General features: G+C 40.6%; 1 protein-coding gene across 1 annotated transcript in view; it reads left to right on the top strand.

Annotated features, from left to right (window-relative positions):
• The first annotated feature begins 1,558 nt into the window (after nt 1-1,558).
• Nucleotides 1,559-22,273, top strand: part of LOC126184817 (nipped-B-like protein) — a 123,025-nt gene continuing 102,310 nt past the window's right edge. The window contains exons 1-5 of the mRNA XM_049927395.1: nt 1,559-1,641; nt 1,964-2,132; nt 2,613-2,728; nt 7,228-7,455; nt 18,628-18,800. Of these exons, the coding sequence (XP_049783352.1) occupies nt 1,578-1,641; nt 1,964-2,132; nt 2,613-2,728; nt 7,228-7,455; nt 18,628-18,800 (750 nt within the window). The 5' untranslated portion in view covers nt 1,559-1,577. The remainder of the gene's footprint in view (nt 1,642-1,963; nt 2,133-2,612; nt 2,729-7,227; nt 7,456-18,627; nt 18,801-22,273) is intronic.

Below are 22,273 nucleotides of genomic sequence, written 5' to 3' on the forward strand. Positions count from 1 at the left end.
AAACAGTGTATTTCCTGTATATTCTTCATTTATTCTTTTTTCAAAGATTGCTGATGTTGATGTTAGTGACACAGAGCAAAAGAACACTTGAAATACTTCTGAACAGTGTGCTGAAATCTACAGAAAATTAATATTTTGTGCCTTGTGTTGTTATCTGTTACATAGGTTGCCATCTAAAACAGTTGCATGTTTTCAGGTCTCTGGGGAAGATCAGATGGAGGTGGGCCATGCAGTCTGTTCTGCTTAAGTGGCCCGATGCTGTCATCCTCAGAAGGAAAGAAAGATAGAATTTTCTCTACATTCCAGACAGAGCAATGATGACTGCAATCATGAATACCAAAAAGCAGTACTCTATCTTTCAGTCAAGAGTTATTTAGAACTGGAGCAAGTTAGTTGTTTCACTTATGTAAAACATAAATCTAGAGTGATATTAGAGGAAATTATTTACAAATTATTCCACTCTTTGAGTTATCTAGCCATACCAGTTATGTAATTTAGAAAGTATCTCCTTTTACATGTACTCTCAGTTTTTGTAAATTTCAGCAGCATTTATAAGATTTAATATTCATTTTGAGACATAAGAAATTCTCCATTCTCATTGTAGACAAAAATGGCTTTTAAATTTTTGTGTAAGAGTTCTTCACATTCAAAACAGCAGTGCACAATCTGATTAGAGCCAACTGTTGAGTTTTTCCAGCATAATGTGAATGACTACGAAATATGTGTGATATTGATCATGACACTAGGACAAAATTAATAGAAGAAATGGAAAACCTTTAATATTATTTCCATGCATTAAGCAATAATGGCTCGTAACAAGTATTTAGCCACATTTGAGAACTGAAGTATGGCATTGGCCTTTCCTGGTAACACTCCCCCCCCACCTGCCACTATCTCTCTATGGGGCCTCTCTTCTCCTGGCAACTGTTGTCCCATTCCAGCATCTCTCCTGGTATCCCCCCCCCCCTCCCCGCACCCCCATGGGGCCTCCTCATGACTGCTCCTCCCAATCCCAGTCCTGGTAGCTGCCACACACACACACACACACACACACACACACACACACACACACACACACCACACTGGGGTCTGTCTTGATAGTGCCCCTGCCCCCAACACTCCCTGTAACAGCCCCCCTCCCCCACATCCCTTGTTGTGACCTCTTCTGGTAACCCCTTCCCTCTACTCTCTCAGGGGGCCTCTCCTAGTCTGTGGCCCCTTCTCACTGCTTCTGAGTGTCTTTCCTTTCAGTGAAACAAACACACAGACAGAGAGATAGAGAGAGTTGTCATCTGATCTCTTTAGGAGCTCTCCTTTCCTTGTCAGCCAGCCTATTTCTTCTGGCCTACGTCTCACAGTGTTTTTGTGTTTGTCGGTCTCCTCCATCTGACTTCCTTTCTCCATTTTGCAATTCTTGATGCCCAGGGGGAGGAAGTTAATGGCTGGAGAATAAAATATTATTGCTGAAATTAAAATTTTTGCATTGTTCACTCTTTATCATGATTGCAAATGATGGCGTGTGGTGTTTCAGGTATAATGCCTCAACATGTGGGTGAAGTAGTACGTTCTTGTTCAAGATGAATGGTGACATACCAAGTGTCCCGATAACCACACTGGCAGGCATCGCAAGTCTCACTGACTGTTAGTATTGAACAAAGTTATCTTTATAATTTTAAATAGATGTTGTGTTACTACAGTAGGAAGGTTTGTATCAGAGAGAGAGAGAGAGAGAGAGAGAGAGAGAGAGAGAGAGAGAGAGAGAGAATGGACTCAGCTTTTTATAGAGCTGAGAGTCAGTTTTTACAGGCTCTTTTTTTTTCCCCTTATTGTTTGTATTGTTAAGGCATTAAATTTTTTTTGTTTTATTTACAGTATTTATCTTTGATTTCCATTGTTAATTTTTTCTCATTGTTAATGAAATTTGCACAGGTACAATGTCACCAAATTTTAAAATTTATTGCAGTGTTGCCAGAGATGCCTCTACCATCACCCCTTCCACAGACTTTGAGCAACAAATCATTGCTGTTCCATCCACGTGTGGCAGAGGAAGCGCAAATACTCCTGAGTGTTAGAGACGAGGCTCTAGTACCACAACTAATCCAGTCATTGTCTCAGACTTCATCAGATCACATGTTTGTAATCATTTCTGTACTCTTGCATGCATTTTTTGATTCATTGTAGTTAGTGAGTGTGTATATGTGTGTGTGTGTGTGTGTGTGTGTGTGTGTTTTTTTTTTTTTTTTTTTTTCTCTCCTCAGATAAGCCAGTAACATTTCATTGCCAATATTGCCTGGAGTTGAAGCTATTAATTTACATTCAGCAAAAACTCCTAGTGTGACAAATTAAGTTCTGTCATAATGTATATGATGTAAAAACTGATTGGAAGCATTTAATCTTCTGATGTGTATCTTACAGTTGGAAGTTGTTTCAGTATGATAGCTAATATTGATTCAACCTATTCTTGATTGACCCTGCAGTCGTAGGTTATTTTTTAAGTATAAATTAGTAAACACTTGTTGAAATCTCTGAGAGTTTAGTTTTAGGTACTTGAAATTATTTATATTAAGAAGGATGTGCATATTTTGTCTAAAATTAATAATTTTATTGTACAGAGAGCTGAAAGACCATTATGCATGTTCAGAAACTCCACTTGACCAGCAACAAAATATTCCAGAGCTGCTGAGAGCAATTCTTCAGAGGAATCCGAATGTTTTCAAGGGACCACGTGGTTAGTATATGACGACAGTTTATCACCCCTCTTTGCCATCTCCCTACACGTGATGATAGAGAATGCGCTTCTATTATCTCTGAACTAGAGCTGGCACAGTGCTTATTACATATAATCTCTGATTCTTTTCATTAACTCAGACTTGCACGCCATCTCTAACGACCTCATGTCAACAGGATTTTGAACTGTAATCTTGACATCTTCCTTCTTTCCTTCTCCTCACAACTGGTACGTCTCTCTAATCCTAGGGCTTGAGTAACCTGCCCTTTTTTGTCTCCAAAAAGGAATGTTTGGGCCTGAAAGCAAGGTGGAGTATTTTCTTCTTTAAGTATGTTGTATTAGGAATTATGCCTTTTGTAGATAAGTACTGGCCAGCCTTGCTGTCTCTCTCTAATTTTAACAGTCATTGTGGTTACTGCTGTAGACTTAGTTTTAAAGATTTTTTTTTTATACTTGTAAAATAAGTTTGTTGTTTTGCCAGGCTCTGTCAGTTCATCACTATGTGAAGAAATCAAACCTTTAAAATGGAAACCTATCCTTATTAGTTAAAAATGGTGCAGATCAGTGACACGCAAAACATACATAGCTGAAATTATTGGCCATCTAAAACTGTGTGCTGGACCATGACTCAAACATTGGACGTCTGCCTTTTGTGGACAAGTGCTCCACCAACTGAGCTACCAAAGCATGACCGATGACCTGTCTGGACAGCTATACGTCCACCAGTACCTCATCTCCTACCTTTCAGACTGAGCTGTTGGCAGAATTAATGCTGTGAGGATGGATTGTGAGTTGTGCTTGGGCAGCTCAGTTGGTAGAGCACTTGTGTGCAAAAGGCAAAGGTCCAGGGTTCGAGTCCTGGTCCAGCACACAGTTTCAATCTGCCAAGAAGTTTCATATGAGGGCACATTCCACTGCAAGGTGAAATATTGATTGTGTATTGGGTGATTATAATTAAAGTTAAACTTTCAAACTGCTGTAGAAATAACACCACTTGTCAGAATGACATCGAATTGCAATGGAATATTATCGGAGAAGGGGGAAACGTATGGCAGAAGAAAAATAAATAGGTACAAAATGTAGCAATTTAATAGAGGTCAACTACAAATGACAAATGAATCATACAACAATGCTCAAGGTGTACATTTGATGTTAAACAAACTGTACTACTCGGTATGCATGGGAGTATGGGTGTGATACTGCTGGTTACTTAAGCCCATCCACCATGACAAGGTCATATTATACCGGATGGGAAAAATCGGTTTTTAATTTTCCTGATGGCAAAAACCGCATAAAAACACCACTCAAAATCAAATTGGATTATTAATTTCCATGTGACTGGCGCAAAACATTTTTAGTATGCTGTCCACCGTTTTTTGCAACAAGTTGAAATGGAGAAACAGCACGTTCCACAACTGATCGAAGTGTTTCCGGGGTCACGTTCAGAATGTGTTCCGCAATGCATGCCTTCAATACAGCTAAGATTGCTATCAGAACACTGAACACATCATCTTCCAGATAGCCCCACAGCCAGAACTCACACGGATTAAGATCAAGTGATTGGGATGACCACGCTGTAGGGAAATGGTGGCTGATAATTCTAGCATTTCCGAAGTGGCACTACAGCAGCTGCTTAACTGCATTTGCAATGTGTGGAGGTGTACCATCGTGCATAAAAATGATCCCATCCACACATCCATGCTGTTGGAGAGCTGGAATGACGCTGTTGTGGTAAAGACACTCGTAGCGCTTACCAGCGACGGTACAGGTAACAGGACCGGAAGCACTTGTATCGTTGAAAAAAATATGGCCCTGTGATAAATGATGTCGTAAACCTGCACTACACAGTAACCTTTTCAGGATGAAGTGGTCGTGGTTGATTTGCATGTGGATTTTCAGTTGCCCGTATTTGACAATTCTGTGTATCGACATATACTGTCAGGTGGAAGTCGGCTTCGTCTGTCCACAAAATCCTCCACGGCCAATCATCGTCCACTTCCATGTGAACAAGAAATTCTAAAGCATAGTTCTCTCTTGCTGGCAGGTCATCATTAAGCTGCTCGTACACATGGGTAATTTTGAATGGATAGCAAAGAAGGATGTTTTGTAGGATTTGATGCGCCATGGTCACGGGTATGTCCAGTGTTTGGGCAATTCTTCGTGCACTACACGTTTGCACACCACCACTTGTCTCCTCTTGCATTGCTGTGGCCACTGATTCGACTGACATTGAGTTGATTGATTTTCTCCCTCTACCAGGTTGCACACCAAAAGAACCCGTATTTTTGAATTTCCAAATCATTTTCTTGAGACCCACAGCAACCATTGGACCAGCACCTTTTTTCAAACCCTTCAGTGTCCAGAACTTCTGCAGGGTGACATGTGCACCGTTGTCATTCTTGTTATACAGCTTTACAAGCAGAGCACAATCTTGCAATTAAACTGTCATGGCAGATGCGGAAGGAAGAAAAGATGTGTACCTGGCGTGTTTGTACCAACTTCAATGGGTCGTGTGCATGACAGGTGTTTCCAGTTACATATTCTGACACATACAGCACCATCTATTGATTATTTTTTACACTATTTTTTTTCTTATGCCATACATTTTCCCCCTTTTCTGATAATATTATGTTGCAATTTGACGTCATTCTGACCAGTGGTGTTATTTCTACAGCACTTTGAAAGTTTAACTTTAATTATAAGCACCCTGTATAATTGACTTGCTGATATTTTTATATATGTATGGCATCCATCAGATACCTGCCAATCTGTTGAGCATATGCTTGTCTATAGTCAACTATTTTGAGACTTGGTCAAAAAAGGTTTTGTTACAGAGAGAGTATAAAGTGTTGGGCTTGTAGTTTACTGGCTCATCACTTGAATTCTGTTTTTGGGTTTAATATTTCTACAGCTAGCACACATTTTACTTACAAAACATGTTAGGCTGACAAGAGAATCGATAAGTTCCAATTGTTGGTAGTTCACTTCAGTTGTTAGTGCCTTTTTTTTTAAATCTGTGTAGTTGTTCTGTGGCATGTTTTGCAAGTTTCGTTAAAGCAATTCACATCTGAAGCTTCTTTCAGGTTACGTTTGTGTATTTTCCGTATCACCACGTATCCAAATTTTAGACCACTGTGAATTAGTTGTTCTAATTTCATATTGATCCATAACAACAAATCATTTGACATTTAAGAGAGAAACTTTTCCTCTTTCAGCTAACTCCCCAAGACAGCCTCATTGGTCAGCATACAACTCGAGCTACACTCAAGTTGGACAGCTGAATCAACTAGGCCAGGTGGGCCAAGTGGGTCAAGTTGGCCAGGTGGGCCAAGTGGGTCAAGTTGGCCAGGTGGGTCAAGTTGGTCAAGTTGGCCAGGTGAGCCAGGTAGTACAAGTTAATCAAGGAGTCTCACTCAGTCAGGTAGGCCCAGTAGGACATGTTGGACAACTGGGCCATGTACCAACAGCTTCAGTGAGTCATGTACCAGTAGCACATGTTGTGCCTGTTGGTCATATTGGGCATGTCGGGTCAGTTGGTCAAGTAGGACCAGTGGGACAGGTAGGGTCTGTTGGTCAGGTAGGATCCGTCAGTCAGGTGGGTTCTGTGGGACAGGTAGGGTCTGTTGGATCTGTAGCACAGGTGGGAGCTGTAGGGCAGGTAGGTTCTCTTGGACAAGTTGGATCTGTGAGTCAGGTTGGACCTCTGGGGCAGGTCGGGTCTTTGGGACAGGTTGGACCTGTTAGTCAGGTTGGTACAATAACCCAGATGAGCTCAGTGGGGCATATGAGTCAAGCCAGCCATTCAGGTTCTGTACAGCACGTAGGCCCAGTCGGTCATGTAGGCCAAATGGGCTCAGTGGTACAAGTGGGACATGTGGGACATATGGGACAAGTTGGTCCAATCGGTGGGCAGGTTGGTCCAGTAGGTCACATGGGAACTATTGGTCCTGCGACTCATGTGGGATCGGTTGGCCAGTCGTCATCTCAACTCGGCCCTTCTGTTCAGCTTGGTCCCTCTGGAATGGGCCAAGTGAGCAGAGTGTCACCGTCCCCGTCGACATCAAACTACGGGCAGGCATCGGCATCCCCAGCACCGTCCTATGTGACACGACATGTGGCACAGACGAATGCTGCACTTTCCGCTGCACGTCTCAATGTCCCATCAGACGGACGCCTCAATGTCCCACCTGATGGACAAACTCGTCTAATGGCACCCGCACCACCGCAGAGGCCTTCAGTCATCACCGAGCAACCCCGAGTGGTTGCTCACAATGGTGGTGATGCTTGTGCATTTTACAGTAGTGGTAGACAGCAGACTGTGGTACACAGTGGAGGTGGAAGTGAAGTGATTAATCGTGAGTGTGATGTTCGAAACATCAGAGATGATAGGAAGCAGGAATTTTCTATGAATGCGAGTAGTAGTGGAGTGACCACAAGGCATATGAAGAACAGTAGTAATGCTAATGTCAGTGGAAATGTCAATGTCAATTGTGCTACAGGTGGCATTTCAAACACGGGAACAAATGTCGCTGCAAATGCAAATGTGAATACAAGTAAAAGTGGAAGTGGTAATGTCGGTATCCGTGCCATTGCGAGTACCAGCACAAGTTCAGCTGTGACCACAAGCATCGGGACTAATGCAGCACTACCTCAAGCACTTTCAAGACGGATGCCAGATAGTGCACCTATGTCAAGTATACCGAGAACGCAGTCTACAAATCTCTCAGGTAAGTCCAACAAAACACTAGAATTACATTCTCCCAGATATATTTATTTGTTTTGTGGGTAGAAGAGTAGTGTAGTACAGTAATTTATTCTTCCGAGAATCATTTTTTACAGTGATATAGGATTTGTCAATGTAATAAAAAAATAAAAACATGTATGTCATAGAAAAATCACTATAGTATGCAGGAAATCAGCTTTGAGTGCAAATGCAGAAGTCCTGCATTTCCTCCTTGAGCAAGATTTTAATGAAGTTAATTTACTGTTGTCTTCCTTCGACCTGTTATGAAGTGTTGCTTGTGTATGTGTGTTGAGTGGATGGATGTGATGAGTGCTTTTACAATATAGGGCTGTGTCTGTATTGTTATGAATGAATAGAAGATGTGGGGTGTAACCCAGTACTGACAAATAGTTGGTACTCCTTTACAGTGGGTACTCCTTTACTATTAGCATTAAGGGGATTGCCGAACTTAAGATCATCATCTGACTGATGGTTCACCACTGGCAGTGTTACATGCCCTCACTTAGTGAGACACTGTGAAGAAGTTGGAGTTTAACATAGGATATTAGCGGAAGCTTTTTATTTTTTTAATAATTTTTTTTATTATCAGGAACTGTTCACTATCGCCTTTCATACCTTCCCTTTGCCAGACAAGTAATTACAGTTGTAATTTCTTTCACCACCAGGAATCAAACCAACCACCCCACTGCATGAGGTTGTATTAGTAATTTTAGCTATGGAGGTGAGAAGGTGATATACACAGATATATACTACATTAACAAAGGGAGTGTAGCACCCAGAGGGGACTTGGGGAAACAAAACGAAATTTCACAGGTTGAGAGGGTATGTGATTTTACTTCAGCAGTTTCAAAATCGAGTCAAATTTACAAAGAATTTGGCAGTATGAGCCTACTTATCAGTATAACATTGCACTCCCTCTGACCTTGAGGAAAGTACAGATTTGGTTAGGAAGAGTGTCATAAAGCTGTTGTATCCTCTCCTGAGACAAGCTGAACCACAATTGTTGTAACTGTATGAACATGGTATCTGTTCTTTCAGACATGCCTGAAAGAATAGATACCATTGGTGATCTTGCAGTTCTGGAAGAATGAAATTACAATGAAATCCAGACATTAGCTGCTTACAGGTGTTGATAAATATCAACGGGGACAGTTGAAAATGTGTGCCTCGACCGGGCCTCAAACCGGGATCTCCTGCTTACTTGGCAGACACACTATCCAACTGAGCCATCGACGGCACAGAGGATAGTGCGACTGCAGGGACTCTTCTTGGGCACACCCACTGTGGGACCCACATTTCCAACTTATTGCCCACAAACTACATTTGTAGTGCCCTTGCCCACTATACTTATTACTCACGGCATTCAATCTACCAATTCCCGTAAGAGTGTGAGCAATATGCATGCATCCACACTGAAGAAGATCATAGGCTGGTAAGCCTTTACCTATATGAAGATGGTATCTGTTCTTTTGGACATGCCCGAAAGAACAGATACGCTATGTGATCAAAAGTATCTGGACACCCCAAAAATGTACTTTTTTCATATTAGGTGCATTGCGCTGCCACCTACTGCCAGGTACTCCATATCGGCGAACTCGGTAGTCATTAGACATCGTGAGAACGCAGAATGTGGTGCTCCGCAGAACTCATGGACTTCGAAAGTGGTCAGGTGATGGGTGTCCCTTCTGTCATACGTCTGTACGTGAGATTTCTGCACTCTTAAAAGTCACTAGGTCCACTGCTTCTGGTGTGATAGTGAAGTGAAGTGGAAACATGAAGGGACATGTACAGCACAAAAGTGTGCAGGCTGACCTCGTCTATTGACTGACGGAGACCGCCGACATTTGGAGAGTGTCGTAATGTGTAATAGGCAGACATCTATCCAGACCATTACACAGGAATTCTAAACTGTATCAGGATCCACTGCAAGTACTATGACAGTCAGGTGGGAGGTGAGAATACTTGGATTTCATAGTTGTGTGGCTGTTCATAAGCCACTTGTTAGCCTGGTAAATGCCAAACGACGCCTCGCTTGGTGTAAGGAGTATAAACATTGGACAATTGAACAGCAGAAAAATGTGTGTGGAGTGACGAATCATGGTACACAAGGGTGTGGGTATGGCGAATGCCTGGTGAATGTCATTTGCCAGCGTGTGTAGTGCCAACAGTAAAATTCTGAGGTGGTGGTGTTATGGTGTGGTTGTGTCTTTCATGGAGGGGGCTTGCACCCTTTGTTGTTTTGTGTGACACTATCACAGCACAGACCTACATTGATGTTTTAAGCACTTTCTTGCTTCCCAGTGTTGAAGAGCAATTCGGGGATGGTGATTGCTTCTTTCAACACGATCGAGCACCTGTTCATAATGCACAGCCTATGGCGGAGTGGTTACACGACAATAACATCCCTGTGTTGGACTGGCCTGTACAGAGTCCTGACCTAAATCCTATAGAACACGTATGGGATGTTTTGCAACGCCGAGTTCGTGCCAGGCCTCACCGACTGACATTGATACCTGTCCTCAGTGCAGCACTCCGTGAAGAATGGGCTGCCATTATCCAAGAAACCTTTCAGCACCTAACTGAATGCATGCCTGCGGGAGTGGAAGCTGTCATCAAGGCTAAGGCTGAGTGAACACCATTTGAATTGCAGGATTACCGATGGAGGGCGCCATGAACTTGTAAGTCATTTTTGGCCAGGTGACCGGATACTTTTGATCACATAGTTTAACCCCTTCATGTAGATAAGGCTTACTGGCTAATGATCTTCAGTGCGGATGCACTCAGATTGCTCACACTCTTACGGGAATTGGTAGATTGACTGCTGTGAGTAATGAGTATATTGGGCAGGGGCACTACAAATGTAGTGTGTGGACAGTAAGTTGGAAATGTGGGTCTCACGAGGAGTATGCCAGAGATACGTCCCTGCTGTCCCACTATCCTCTGTGTCCTTGATGGCTCTGTTAGAGCATCTGCCATGTAAGCAGGAGATCCCGGTTTGAGTCTCGGTCGAGGCACACATTTTCAACTGTCCCCGTTGATATTTATCAATGCCTGTAAGCAGCTAATGATAATCATTGTAATTTCATTGTTGTGACTGGTCCTTGATATCCTCAGTAGTGGCACTGGGACAGAACTGACGTCTGAGCTGGTCCTTGCATGTTCAATTGGAGACCGGTTTTGGGATCTTGCTGGCCATGGTTGTATATCAACATCACACAGACATTTCACAGGGACAGATGCTGTGTGTACATGGACATTACTCTGTTAAAAAATAGCACCATGACAATGTTGCATGAGAGACGACACACGAGGATGCAGGATGTCTGTGACATACCGCTGTTCAGTGAGAATCCCCTCAGTCACTACAATCCGTCATGTGAAGTAACACTTGATGGTTACCCACACTGTAATGTCAGGAGTAACACCACTGTGCCTCTCCAAAACATTGGAAGAATGTGACTTCTCCCCAGGTTGCTGCCATACTCACCAGTGACATTGATCTGGTGTAGTGCAGAATTGCAGTTTATTGTTGATCACAATGTGATGATATTCGTCAGATGTCCATGCTTCCACGCCATGACATCATTCTAAATGCAGCTGGTTGTTGTTGTGTTAATGGCAGCCTGTGTGTGGGATGGTAATTCCATACTTCAGCTGCTGCCAGTCTCTTACCAATAGTGCAGATTGACAGAATGTTGCAGTGAATCTATTAACTGTACTCAGATGGCACATGGAGATATGAAGGAGTCACGATGTGCTTAGCACACGATATCGCAATCCTCCCATTTGAAGGTCAGACGTGGACGACTGAAACCTTGCCAAAGAGTATATCTGTCCTCCAACACCAGACCAATGTCACAGTCTAATGGCCTGTAAATGTATATATAGTATGAGTTGACCAGCCAGCCAAATGAGACCTCATTCAAAATCTGTGTGTTGCAGATAACACTGTCTCACATGAGTGGGTGGCATCTCTGTAGTGTCCTTCAGTTATCACTCAACATCTGATGCTGATCATGCCCCTTATATCCCCTACCAGGTGGGGTAACAGCACTAAATGCAAACAACACTAATGCACTCTGATGGCTGTTCTACCTGTTAGAGAGAGTTGCAACTCTAATTGTTTACATACCCACCGACAGTGTGATTTACTATTTTTGTCAGACAGTATATAAATACAGACATATGTGTTTATCAAAAACAGGACAGTTAGTCAACTGTGGTCTTGCTGGTGAAACCACTATGATATATGTGTGAAATGAATGCTATGGATGACCAATGGAGCCAAAATTACCACATAGGACATTGTAGCCAGTATTGCAATTTGTGGCCACTGGAACCTCATGGAATTGTCAGGTCAACTCTTTGCTGAATGTTTTAAACTAATGTGATGGAAAAAGTGCATCGTTCTATGATACCAGGAAGACCACCAGAAACAGTTCACCTTACAAGTGACATTCTAATCTTGGGAAAACAAACATATTTTCCAGGGGTCATGATTTAACTGGTATTCACATCATGGTTTTTCTAGTTTCTATAAGAAATTAACTGATCATTGGACCCAGATTTGGTTTTTGACACATCTACTAATTCAAAGTAAACTTTGAAGTATTTGTTTCACCTAAACCCATAAGGAGAATCACAGTGGTCTGGAGCAGTTCATGACAGTATTTTAAACTTATTTCAGTTGTTTTAGGTTAATTGAAATGTAATTTTTGTCAGAGTAGTACTGCATTATTACTTGATTCTAGCTGTTTACCTGTGTACTTCCATGTTGTGTTATGTAAAGGAGCAGAGTTGACTCTCAGTACATCTCACATACATGTTGTGGAGGAGGAAGGAGATTAAAGTTGACTTCCTCCACTGCAAAATACATCTCTCTGAAAAGGATAAAATGAGGTCTGGACATTGTAAGGGTGGCATGAACTGCTGGAGATTTTAATGTTAAAAATTCCCTGATTCTAGTTTTAACTTATTTTTATAATGGATACATGTTTCAGCAATATTTACTACCTCCCACTGAAAATTTTACGTTAACCCTGGAGATATTTGGATATGGGTACATGTGTTTTCAGATACTAGAAAATGTGTTTTAATATCTTACTAAAGCATTGTCACTTCCACATCACCTTGTACACAGTGATTTGCATTGATCAGTCAGAATAAATATTATGACCACTGCTCTACCTTTGGGATGGGCATGCATGCCTAAGTCATTGTGGAGAGCTCTCAGTAATTATTGCCAAAAATCTAGATACATCATATACAGAGATCTTGAAAAGATACTCTGTTAATTGACTTTCACAAAGAACTGATTGTGCTGTCTTTTATGTATGAGGACCAAAAACCAATCACAACAAGACCACGGAATGGTTCCATTCAAAAGTATCACCACATAAATTAAGCACAGATCCCACTGGGAGACAAGATGATAAATTCCTCTTTTCTTGAACATAATTGACCACTGACACATCCACAACCTCACCCCCTCTTGCCCTTCCTTATCCAACTGAAACCAAAGTCCACACATGTCTTTCTTCATGTCATCAAACATGTGTAAGGAGGGTGTTGTAGTGTTTTCCCTACCAAACTGCTGCAGTGTACCCTTTATCCAATTGGCAGTGAGAGGCAGATGTTATCATGCAACAGGATGATTCTGTCCAACAGCCCAAGGGCAAACTGCAAAGCCAACAGTGAAAACATCCCACATCTCCCTCGCCAAAGAAATTCTAAACTGTTAACACAAGTTCTGGTAAGGTCATGGTGACCACCACCTTTTGACTGCAGGACTCCCTGCTAATAGAGTTCCTTGAGCATGAGCATGGAAGTGCAACAATGTTCTGTGCTATGGACACAATTTCCAGAAACTGTAACATGCCATAGAGTTATAACACCCAAGAATACTTTCGGACAGATTCATCCTTTTACACAATGACACCTGCTGCCACACTGACAATCGGACAAAGGCTACGCTTCAGCTTCAGCGATTTGGTTTGGTAAACTGTAACATCCTCCCTACAGCCAGGATCCTTCACCATGTTATTTCACATCTTTGATGACCTGAAGAAAGACATACAAGAGATACATGTATTTTACGAAAAGTACTCTATGGCATTGGCTCCTTACCTACTTGCATTTATTGTGAATCTCTTGCCCAGCACAAATCCCAAGCTACTGGAAGATGGTGCACGTGACTCCAGTGCATAAAAAGGGTAAAAGAACGGACCTCCAAAATTACTGACCAATATCCCTAATTCTGTTTGCTGTACAATTTTTGAACGTGTTCTCTGTTCAAATAAATATACCTTCTTGAGACTGAGAAGCTTATGACCATGAATCAGCATGGTTTTAGAAAGCATCACTCATGTGAAACTCTACTTTCCCTTTTCTCGCATGATATACTGCAAACTATGAAAGAATGGCAACAGGCAGATTCCATATTTCTGGATATCCGGAAAGCATTTGACATAATGACCCACTGCAGAATGTTAACAAAGGTATTAGCATATGGAATAAGTTCACAGAAATGTGAGTGGCTAGAAGACTTCTTAAATAATAGCACCCAGTATGATTTCCTTGACGAGTGTTCCTCAGAGACAAGGATATTGTCAAGAGTGCCCCAGGGAAGTATGATAGGACCGCTGCTGTTCTCTGTATACATAAATAATTTGGCAGACAGGGTGTCAGAAATATGTGGTCATTTGCTGCTGATTCCATGGTGTATGGTAAGGTGTTGAAGTTGAGTGACTGTAGGAAGAGCAAGATGACTTAAATATCCAGTTGGTGTGATAGTCCTAAATGTGGAAAAAAGTAAGTTAATGCAGATGAGTAGAAAGACCAAACCTTTACTGTCCGGTTATAGTATTACAAGTATCCTGCCTGACACAGCCAAGTCATTTAAATATCTGCGCATAACATTGCAAAGCGATATGAGAGGGAATGAGCATGTGAGAACTGTGTTGGGGGTGAATGGTCGACTTCAGTTTGTTGGGAGAATTTTGGAAAGAATCCCTTACCTGTGAAGGAGACAGCATACAGGACACTGGTGCGACCTATTCTTGACTACAAGGTTGGACTGAAGGAAGACATTGAAACCATTGAGAATCAGGCTGCTAGATTTGCTACCAGTAGGTTCAAACAACGCATAAGTGTTACAGAGATGCTTCGGGAACTCAAATGGGAATTCCTGGAGAAGAGGTGATGTTCTATTGAGAAAATCTAGAAAACAAGCATTTGAATATGACTGCTGAACGATTCTGCTGCCACCAACATACATTGCGCATAAGGAACACGGAGATAAGATACAAGAAATAAGGCCTCATATGGAGGTGTATAGACAGTCATTTTTCCCTCGATCTGTTTGCAAGTGGAACAGGAAAAGAAATGACTAGTAATGGTACAGGATACCCTCTACCACACACCATACGGTGGACTGCGGAGTATCGATGTAGAGGTAGCTGTAAGTCTCAATCTGACAAGAAAGTGCAAGAGTGGGTGCCACTAATCACATTCTATGAAACAGGAATTGATCATCTCTTCTTCCAATGGGATAAATGTCGTAGCATGAGTAGTGATAACTTTTGAATAGAACCATTCCATGGACCTGTTATGATGGGTGTTTGGTTTTCATTTGACTCCCCTTGTACAAAAAGCATTACAAATTATACTGAAGCATCTAGGCAATGATCTAGCTTTGGATGTTCATCTGTGATTTGAGACTGTGGAGGTACAAGGCTTATACGTTCTCTGAAACAGAGTAGATGGCAGTTTACACACAGAAGAAAGTAGTTTTATGTACTGTAGGTAACCAAAAAGTTCCGTAGCAAGCGGTTTGCAACACAGTTGCAGAAGGTCTTGTGATCTTATGATCTGAGGACCTCTATCCTGATAATATGTTAAATTCTATCCTTCCTTCTTAATTGTGTTTGGTAAAATATTTTATTTATGGCAGTAAAGGTTAATGCACATTTTCAAATGTGTGTACAAATAGCTTCATCTAAATAAATGCATCATGGAGTTCTTGCCACAATAGTCTCAAGATTTTGATTGTTTCATCCATTGTCATTGTCAGGAAATACTTCAGTAGTATGTTAGTTACTTAAGTTGGCCAAATTATGTTATGGAGTATCCATACGCTACAAGAGGTAAATAAAGAACTCTGATAGTGATGCTGATTGTCATAGTTACCCGACATTGTCAATTTAGACACAGCGATCTTTTATTGCAATGATTGTTGATTTCTTTTTTTGGTAAAACCTTTATTAGCAAAGAGCACGTATCAGCAGCTTAGAAAGACAACCACATATCTCAAAAATAAAACAAAAATATTTTTATTTAATTATTAGGTAGAAAACCGCGTACCTCAGGTGTTAGTAAGCCAACAATCTGCACTCTAGTGAGGATAAAAAGAAAACAGACATATTGACAGTATTATTAAAAGGATAGATTCATACTCACTGTATAGTGGAGATGTTGAGTCTCAAGACAGGCACAAAAAGTCTGCTAAACAAGTAAACTTTTGGCCTGTGTGTGTGTGTGTGTGTGTGTGTGTGTGTGTGTGTGTGTGTGTGTGTTCATTTCAGGAGGAGGCCTTTTGACTGAAGCTTATTTGTTTAGCAGTCTTTTGGTTGTGCCTGTCTGCGACTCAACCTCTCCACTATATGGTGAGTAGCAATCTGTCCTTTTCATAATATTGTTAGTATTCCATCCTAGATTTTCCATTGTTTGAAACTACATATACTTTTAGGCAACCATATTAAGTGAGAAAATCATATATAACTTTTCTGGGGTATTGATTTTTATTGTAAACTGAAAATATGAGAAAATACATAACTAGGTTCCACCATTTCTGGTTGTCTTCAGATCTGAAAGAATTTGAAATGAAGACACAAACTGCATTCAACATTAATGGTATTCACAAAACATTTTAACAAAATTATTGAACAGTTCACACCAAAATAAAAAAGTCATGTCTAAGATAGTGGACACTTTGTGAAATGGATGTTAACAACAAGGGAAGCTGTAAAATATATACGTCAGCTGTCATAAAAAGATGTAAAAAGCAAAGTTTAAATGTATATATGCCATAAATGGCAAAATAATATCATAAAAGCATAAAAACATTACATTGTAGGCATACCTTCAAACTCCTGTTTGTAACATGTCAGATACACATGGGGTACCATGTGGCTGTACCATCTACCTATATTATTTGCCATCAGTGATTAATTTTGTAGGGCAGTATTGTATAGTCACTGTTTATATTGACTGTTATTCTATTGTCCACTATGTTTCTGGTGTGCATAGCACACAGTAGTTGGATGTATGCAGTAATCTAGACGTTGGTAACATATCACCCAGACATGGGGCACTGGTTTGTTGTACCATTGACCCATACTTACTTCATTTCATTGTTCTTAACCTTTTGCTTTACCTAAGGTTTTTTTTATGTTTTAGATGTATCATTTTTTAACAGACTGCTTATCTTTACTGCACTGTAATCGGTTCAATACATAAGTTGTTCTACAATATAATGGAAAAATTGCAGATGATGGATACACACAGATAATCTTTACATGTTAGCTAATGCCCACTTAGGTTTATTATTAGATGTATATTTGCATAGATTTTGTCTTATGCGATAACTGTGTAAGGCAGAGCTTCACATTATGTAAATTTTTACTGTTGTTGGGGCATACTATGTTGGTCTTTCTTGTTTCAGATTTCACATGTTAGCTGCATCATGGCAATTGTCACTATCTATTTTTGTTTATTATTTTATGTCTGTGATGTAGCTTCTTCATGACGATCACATATAGTGGCCGTCTTTATAGTTCGTATGACTTTAAGCCGATCCTTGCTAATGTGATTTCGTTTTTCTGTACACATGTAAAATCTGTGTAGAACATATCTGTATAAATTATTACACTATTAGGCCTTCTGGACTAAAAAAAAGTTCTAAAACAGTGTGGCATCTGCAAGAAACTCTATATTTAGAGCTTCAAGGTGTAACTGTATGTCCCCTATTATATTACTCAAAATTTTGTGTACTGTGCTGCCACCATCTGGCACTTTCTTTACCTATGTTCCTGGGCATTTAGCATTTGTCAGTCTGTTTATGATCATCTCATGGAAACTTTGTCGCGGTCACCAGAGAGCATGGCTATTTTCTGTGTTACTCTGAATGCATAAGAACAGTTCTTGTCTATACTTACTACATTCTTGTTACAAGCACAAGTTCAAAGGTATGAATATAATCTGATGTTCTTCATGTATCTTTTCTGATATTGTTATTTATGGCCTATTTACATTTACATTATGAAGCTTGTGTTGAATTTTATGTCATTTTATGACAGCTGATGTATATACTTCACGGTTGACATTCCCTTGCATAGTTAACAGCCATTTGACAATGTGTCCACTTAACTTACACAGATTTTTATAGTCTGGTATGTACTATTCCATAATTTTGTTAAATCTATTGTAAATACCATTAATATTGAATGCATTTCCTATCTTGTAACCCTGCATTTCAGTAGCTTTCAAATCTGTATGAGCAGAAACCAAAGAAAATAGTTATGTATCTTCCTTTATGTGGTCTGTGCTAATAAAGATTTTACAAAAAATGAACATTCACTGATGCTGCTTTTGTTAGTGGTGGATGACACATGTTTCTCTGTTGCCTTTCTTCATTAGGCATCTGTTTCCATGCACAGATAAGACATGGAAATGGGCACTCAGTGCTGAAAGGCAACAGAGTCATAAGTGACTCAACTTCCATCTAACGATTTCAGCATTGCTACCACTTTTCTGCCACCACAGACATTGATGCATTCTCTGGTAGGTAGGAGATAGCATATGGACTTCTATAACTCTGTGATTTCTTCAGGAAGTTGTCAAAAGTGCCCCCACCTCTCTCTCTCTCTCTCTCTCTCTCTCTCTCTCTCTCTCTCTCTGTGTGTGTGTGTGTGTGTGTGTGTGTGTGTGTGTGTGTGTGTGTGGTGTGAGAGAGAGAGAGAGAGAGAGAGAGAGAGAGAGAGAGACCTTGTTTAAATTTCAGCTATGTATTCACTGTGTTTGGTGTGGAACTAATTTATTCTGTGTGATGTTTTTGATGGATAAATGGCACTAGGTTATGCTTATTCTAATATTACAGGTTCTTCTCCTGCACAAGCAAGTGTAGCTCCCCCTGCCCCTGAAAAAGATGAATCAAGATTACTTGGAGCAAAGGACAAGAAGGTGAACACACTAGCTCCTGCTCCTGCACCTGCTTCTGCTCCGTCAGATACCAGACTGCCCGTAGTGCGACTAAATAGGCTCTCAGAAGAGGTAATTTGAGATATAATTTCATTTTTTACCCCAAAAAATGTGTAGTCTTATGTGAGTATATATAAAAGTGTGTGTGTGTGTGTGTGTGTGTGTGTGTGTGTGTGTGTGTGTGTTTTCAGTACAAGGCACATCTTTTGTTTGAAAATGCTTAAGAACTGTTTGATTTAAAAAAGTGCTACAGCATCGACGTATTTAAGTGACTTGTATAAAATATACCTATTATGTCTACCTAAGTAAACTCGATATTCTGGAACCGTAGTTTTGGCTACATGTAACAAACAAAATTTGTGAAGTTGTTCCTGGATATATTGAGAGTATTTTGGCATAAGGGACCTCTGATCTCCAGTGGCTTGTTACAGAGTAATTGAACACTGCTGGGAAAAAAAAGGCACATGGAAAAATGATGTTGATTTTGATCTGATGATGGCATATGACACTTGGGGATAGTAGATATACTAAAAATGGTTTAATCATCATCCACCAACAGATAGCACAGTCGATAGCTACCTTTTAATAGGGAATGTTCACAGCCAGCAAGCTCAGTGTGTGGTGCAGGTGTGAAGCAAGCAGGCAACCATGCCACAGACACACACTTGTGCTTCCTACAGCCTAATGTGCAAGTCTGAAAGAGGTCAAATTTTGGCCTACAACTGCCACAGCACAGATAAGAGGGCTTATGAGCCCAGACGAGTCAACACAGACTGTTGTGAACCAGGTGTTAGCGTTTGGACTGCGGACACACACACCTCTAGCCCGTCTTCCACTCCTGCCACAACATCAATGTGCACGGCTTTATTGGTACCATTGGAGGATCACTTGGAAGACGGAATGGCTGGCCATGGTCTTCAGTGATGAAAGTTGATTCTGCCTGCATGCAGGTGATACTCATTTGTGCATACGCAGTTGACCTGTTGAGTTCTGTCTTGTGGAGTGCATTTGTCCAAGGCACTCTGGCCCCAGCCCAGGCCTTATGGTTTGGGGTGCAATAAGCTATGACTCTTTCACCTTTGGTGTTTCTGGAGGGGACGCTAACCAGTTGTCGGTATGGAGTAGACCCAATCTTTTGCCGTTCTTGCAACAGGAATGTGATGTGTGCCAACAGGTTAATGCTCCCCAGACACTCCCTGTATAACTCAACTTGCTTTGCAAGATGTGCAGCAGCTTCCCTGGCTAGAAAAATATCCAGACTTGCCTCCAGTCGAGCACATGTGGGAAATAATAGGACAAGAAGTGACTTGGGTGACTCGTCGGCAAACGACTCTTACAGAACAACATGAACAAGTTAAGCAGGCATGGCATAACAAATCCCGGGACAGTATTCGCCATCTGTACGATTGACTGGATGCTAGAGTCAGCGCCTGCATTGCTGTGTGTGGAGGCTACACCATAGATGCTTCAGCATGGGTTGATGCTTGGTACCTTGGAACCGCTTGTGCCACTGATCTGTAAATGTAATGATTTTCATGTAATCCAGAGACATTGTTGCTATAATAAATCTTGAATGAACTGGAAACCTCTAAAAGTGTGGACTAATTTTTTTTACAGCAGTGTATTTTGTTTGAATTCTTACTCATTTGTTTCTGTATGGCATCAAAAATACCTACACAAAATTTGTTCATTCATTTGCAGTTCTTGATGCTGATAGTAGTATTTTCCAATTTCCTCCTCACCCTCAGGCTTGCATTCAATAGTCCTCAGTTGTGTTTACAGTCTGTTTTACCAACTATGTTTGTTGCATGTCAACAGTAATACGCAGCAACATGGCTAAGTTTACTGGTGAAAAGTTGGCTGATGTGCACCTTGTTTGGTTTCACAGAAAGCAATCAAAGAGTAGCATTATGGCATGATGACACTGAACCGAATTATTCCCACAGTGATGGCAAACATGGCACATTACTGAATCTATACGTAGGTGCCAATTAGAATCTGTATCCTTTCATGTTAGAATGGAAGATATTGACTGTCTTATGTCATTGTTGTGAAGGTGTTTTCATGGAAACAAAAGTTAACTGAAATTAAAAACTGAACAAATCATAGCCACATTGTTACTATATAATGAGCCACCAGAGACTGCAAGTCCCATGTACCAATATCTATGGACACCCTCCAAAATTTGGTCGGTGGAGCTTGGATTCTTTGTGTATTATGTTAATAGTTGTTAAGATATGCCACCTAGCACAAGTATGTTCGCTCGACACATGCATTGTGGAATGTTTATAGGCAAGTGTTCGAGAACCTATTGTAGTTACAGAAAGTGTTGTACACTTTATGGAGTCTGCCAATTTTGTTGCTGACGAGTTGCTTGCCCTCCCCCCTCCCCCGCTGCACCTCCCCCTTTCCCTCTTTTTTTTGTGGCTGATAATGTCTGCATAGCATGTGATGCTTCATTTAAAGCTCAGAACTACAGTATATCAATTGAAGGAACACAAATGAATTCCCATCAGTCTCATAGGCTCCAGATTCACTAGATATCAACCTTATAAAATTTGTCTGGCTTGTATTTCATCGCTAGCTCAGAAATAAAAAAAAAAAAAAAAACCACCACTTCTTAACCTACAGTACTGGACAGATTTTGTGAAATGCCATAATTGACAACAGAGAGATAATTAGAGACAGAGCACTAAATTAATTGTAATGGGCTGTAGTAATAAACTGGTGGTAGTATGTTTCAGGAGCAATGCCTACGTTCACATAAATGATTAGGGACTCACAAAGAATTTCTTTGCTTGTATGTGGATATCTGGTACCTTCTACTTCTGTCATTTGTCAGTGACTTTCAGACTATATGCCATGACAAATTGCAATGTTTTTGTGTGTCAATTTTGGCCCAACATACTATTAGCTAAATATTAACAATGGTGAGGCTGATAGGTGTAATTTTAAATCTCAGTGGTTATCATTGAGGTATCTTCAAAGTTACAGAAATTTGATGTGTGTGAAGGTTTAGTTGATTTTTTTGTGAAATGACATAACATCATATTTACAGGGAATGATTTACCCATTTGATAAGAGGCTGAAATCTAAAATGAGAGGACTAATACAACAGGCATGAAATATTGGATTTCTCTTTGGTTATTAAGTATCATCTGTAGCACAATTGATGAAATTATTGCAGAAACAACACCCATTAATGGCACTGATACTTGACAGAAATTGTGGTACAAACATAACGCTCATAAATAAACACATATTTTCGAAGTTGTATTTAGTGAAAAGTAGTTCAGAACTTTCTGTGTAGGTATGAATATGGCAAGGGAGAGTCATTTGTAGAATATAAACAATTGAAGGAGTAAAGGTAACAACTAACCAAATGGTTAAAGTGCTGAGACTCTGATGGCCACTAAATGAGACTGAGAATGTTGGCAGCTTTTGGAAGAAAAGCTGCCAAAGATCTCAGCCTTGTTGACATGCCTATGAATGTCTCGGCTGCTCAACTACGCTATGAATTGCTACCTTAACTCCATAATTTTTTT

This window comes from Schistocerca cancellata, chromosome 4 (genome assembly GCF_023864275.1).
Source record: "Schistocerca cancellata isolate TAMUIC-IGC-003103 chromosome 4, iqSchCanc2.1, whole genome shotgun sequence".
NCBI lineage: Eukaryota > Metazoa > Arthropoda > Insecta > Orthoptera > Acrididae > Schistocerca > Schistocerca cancellata.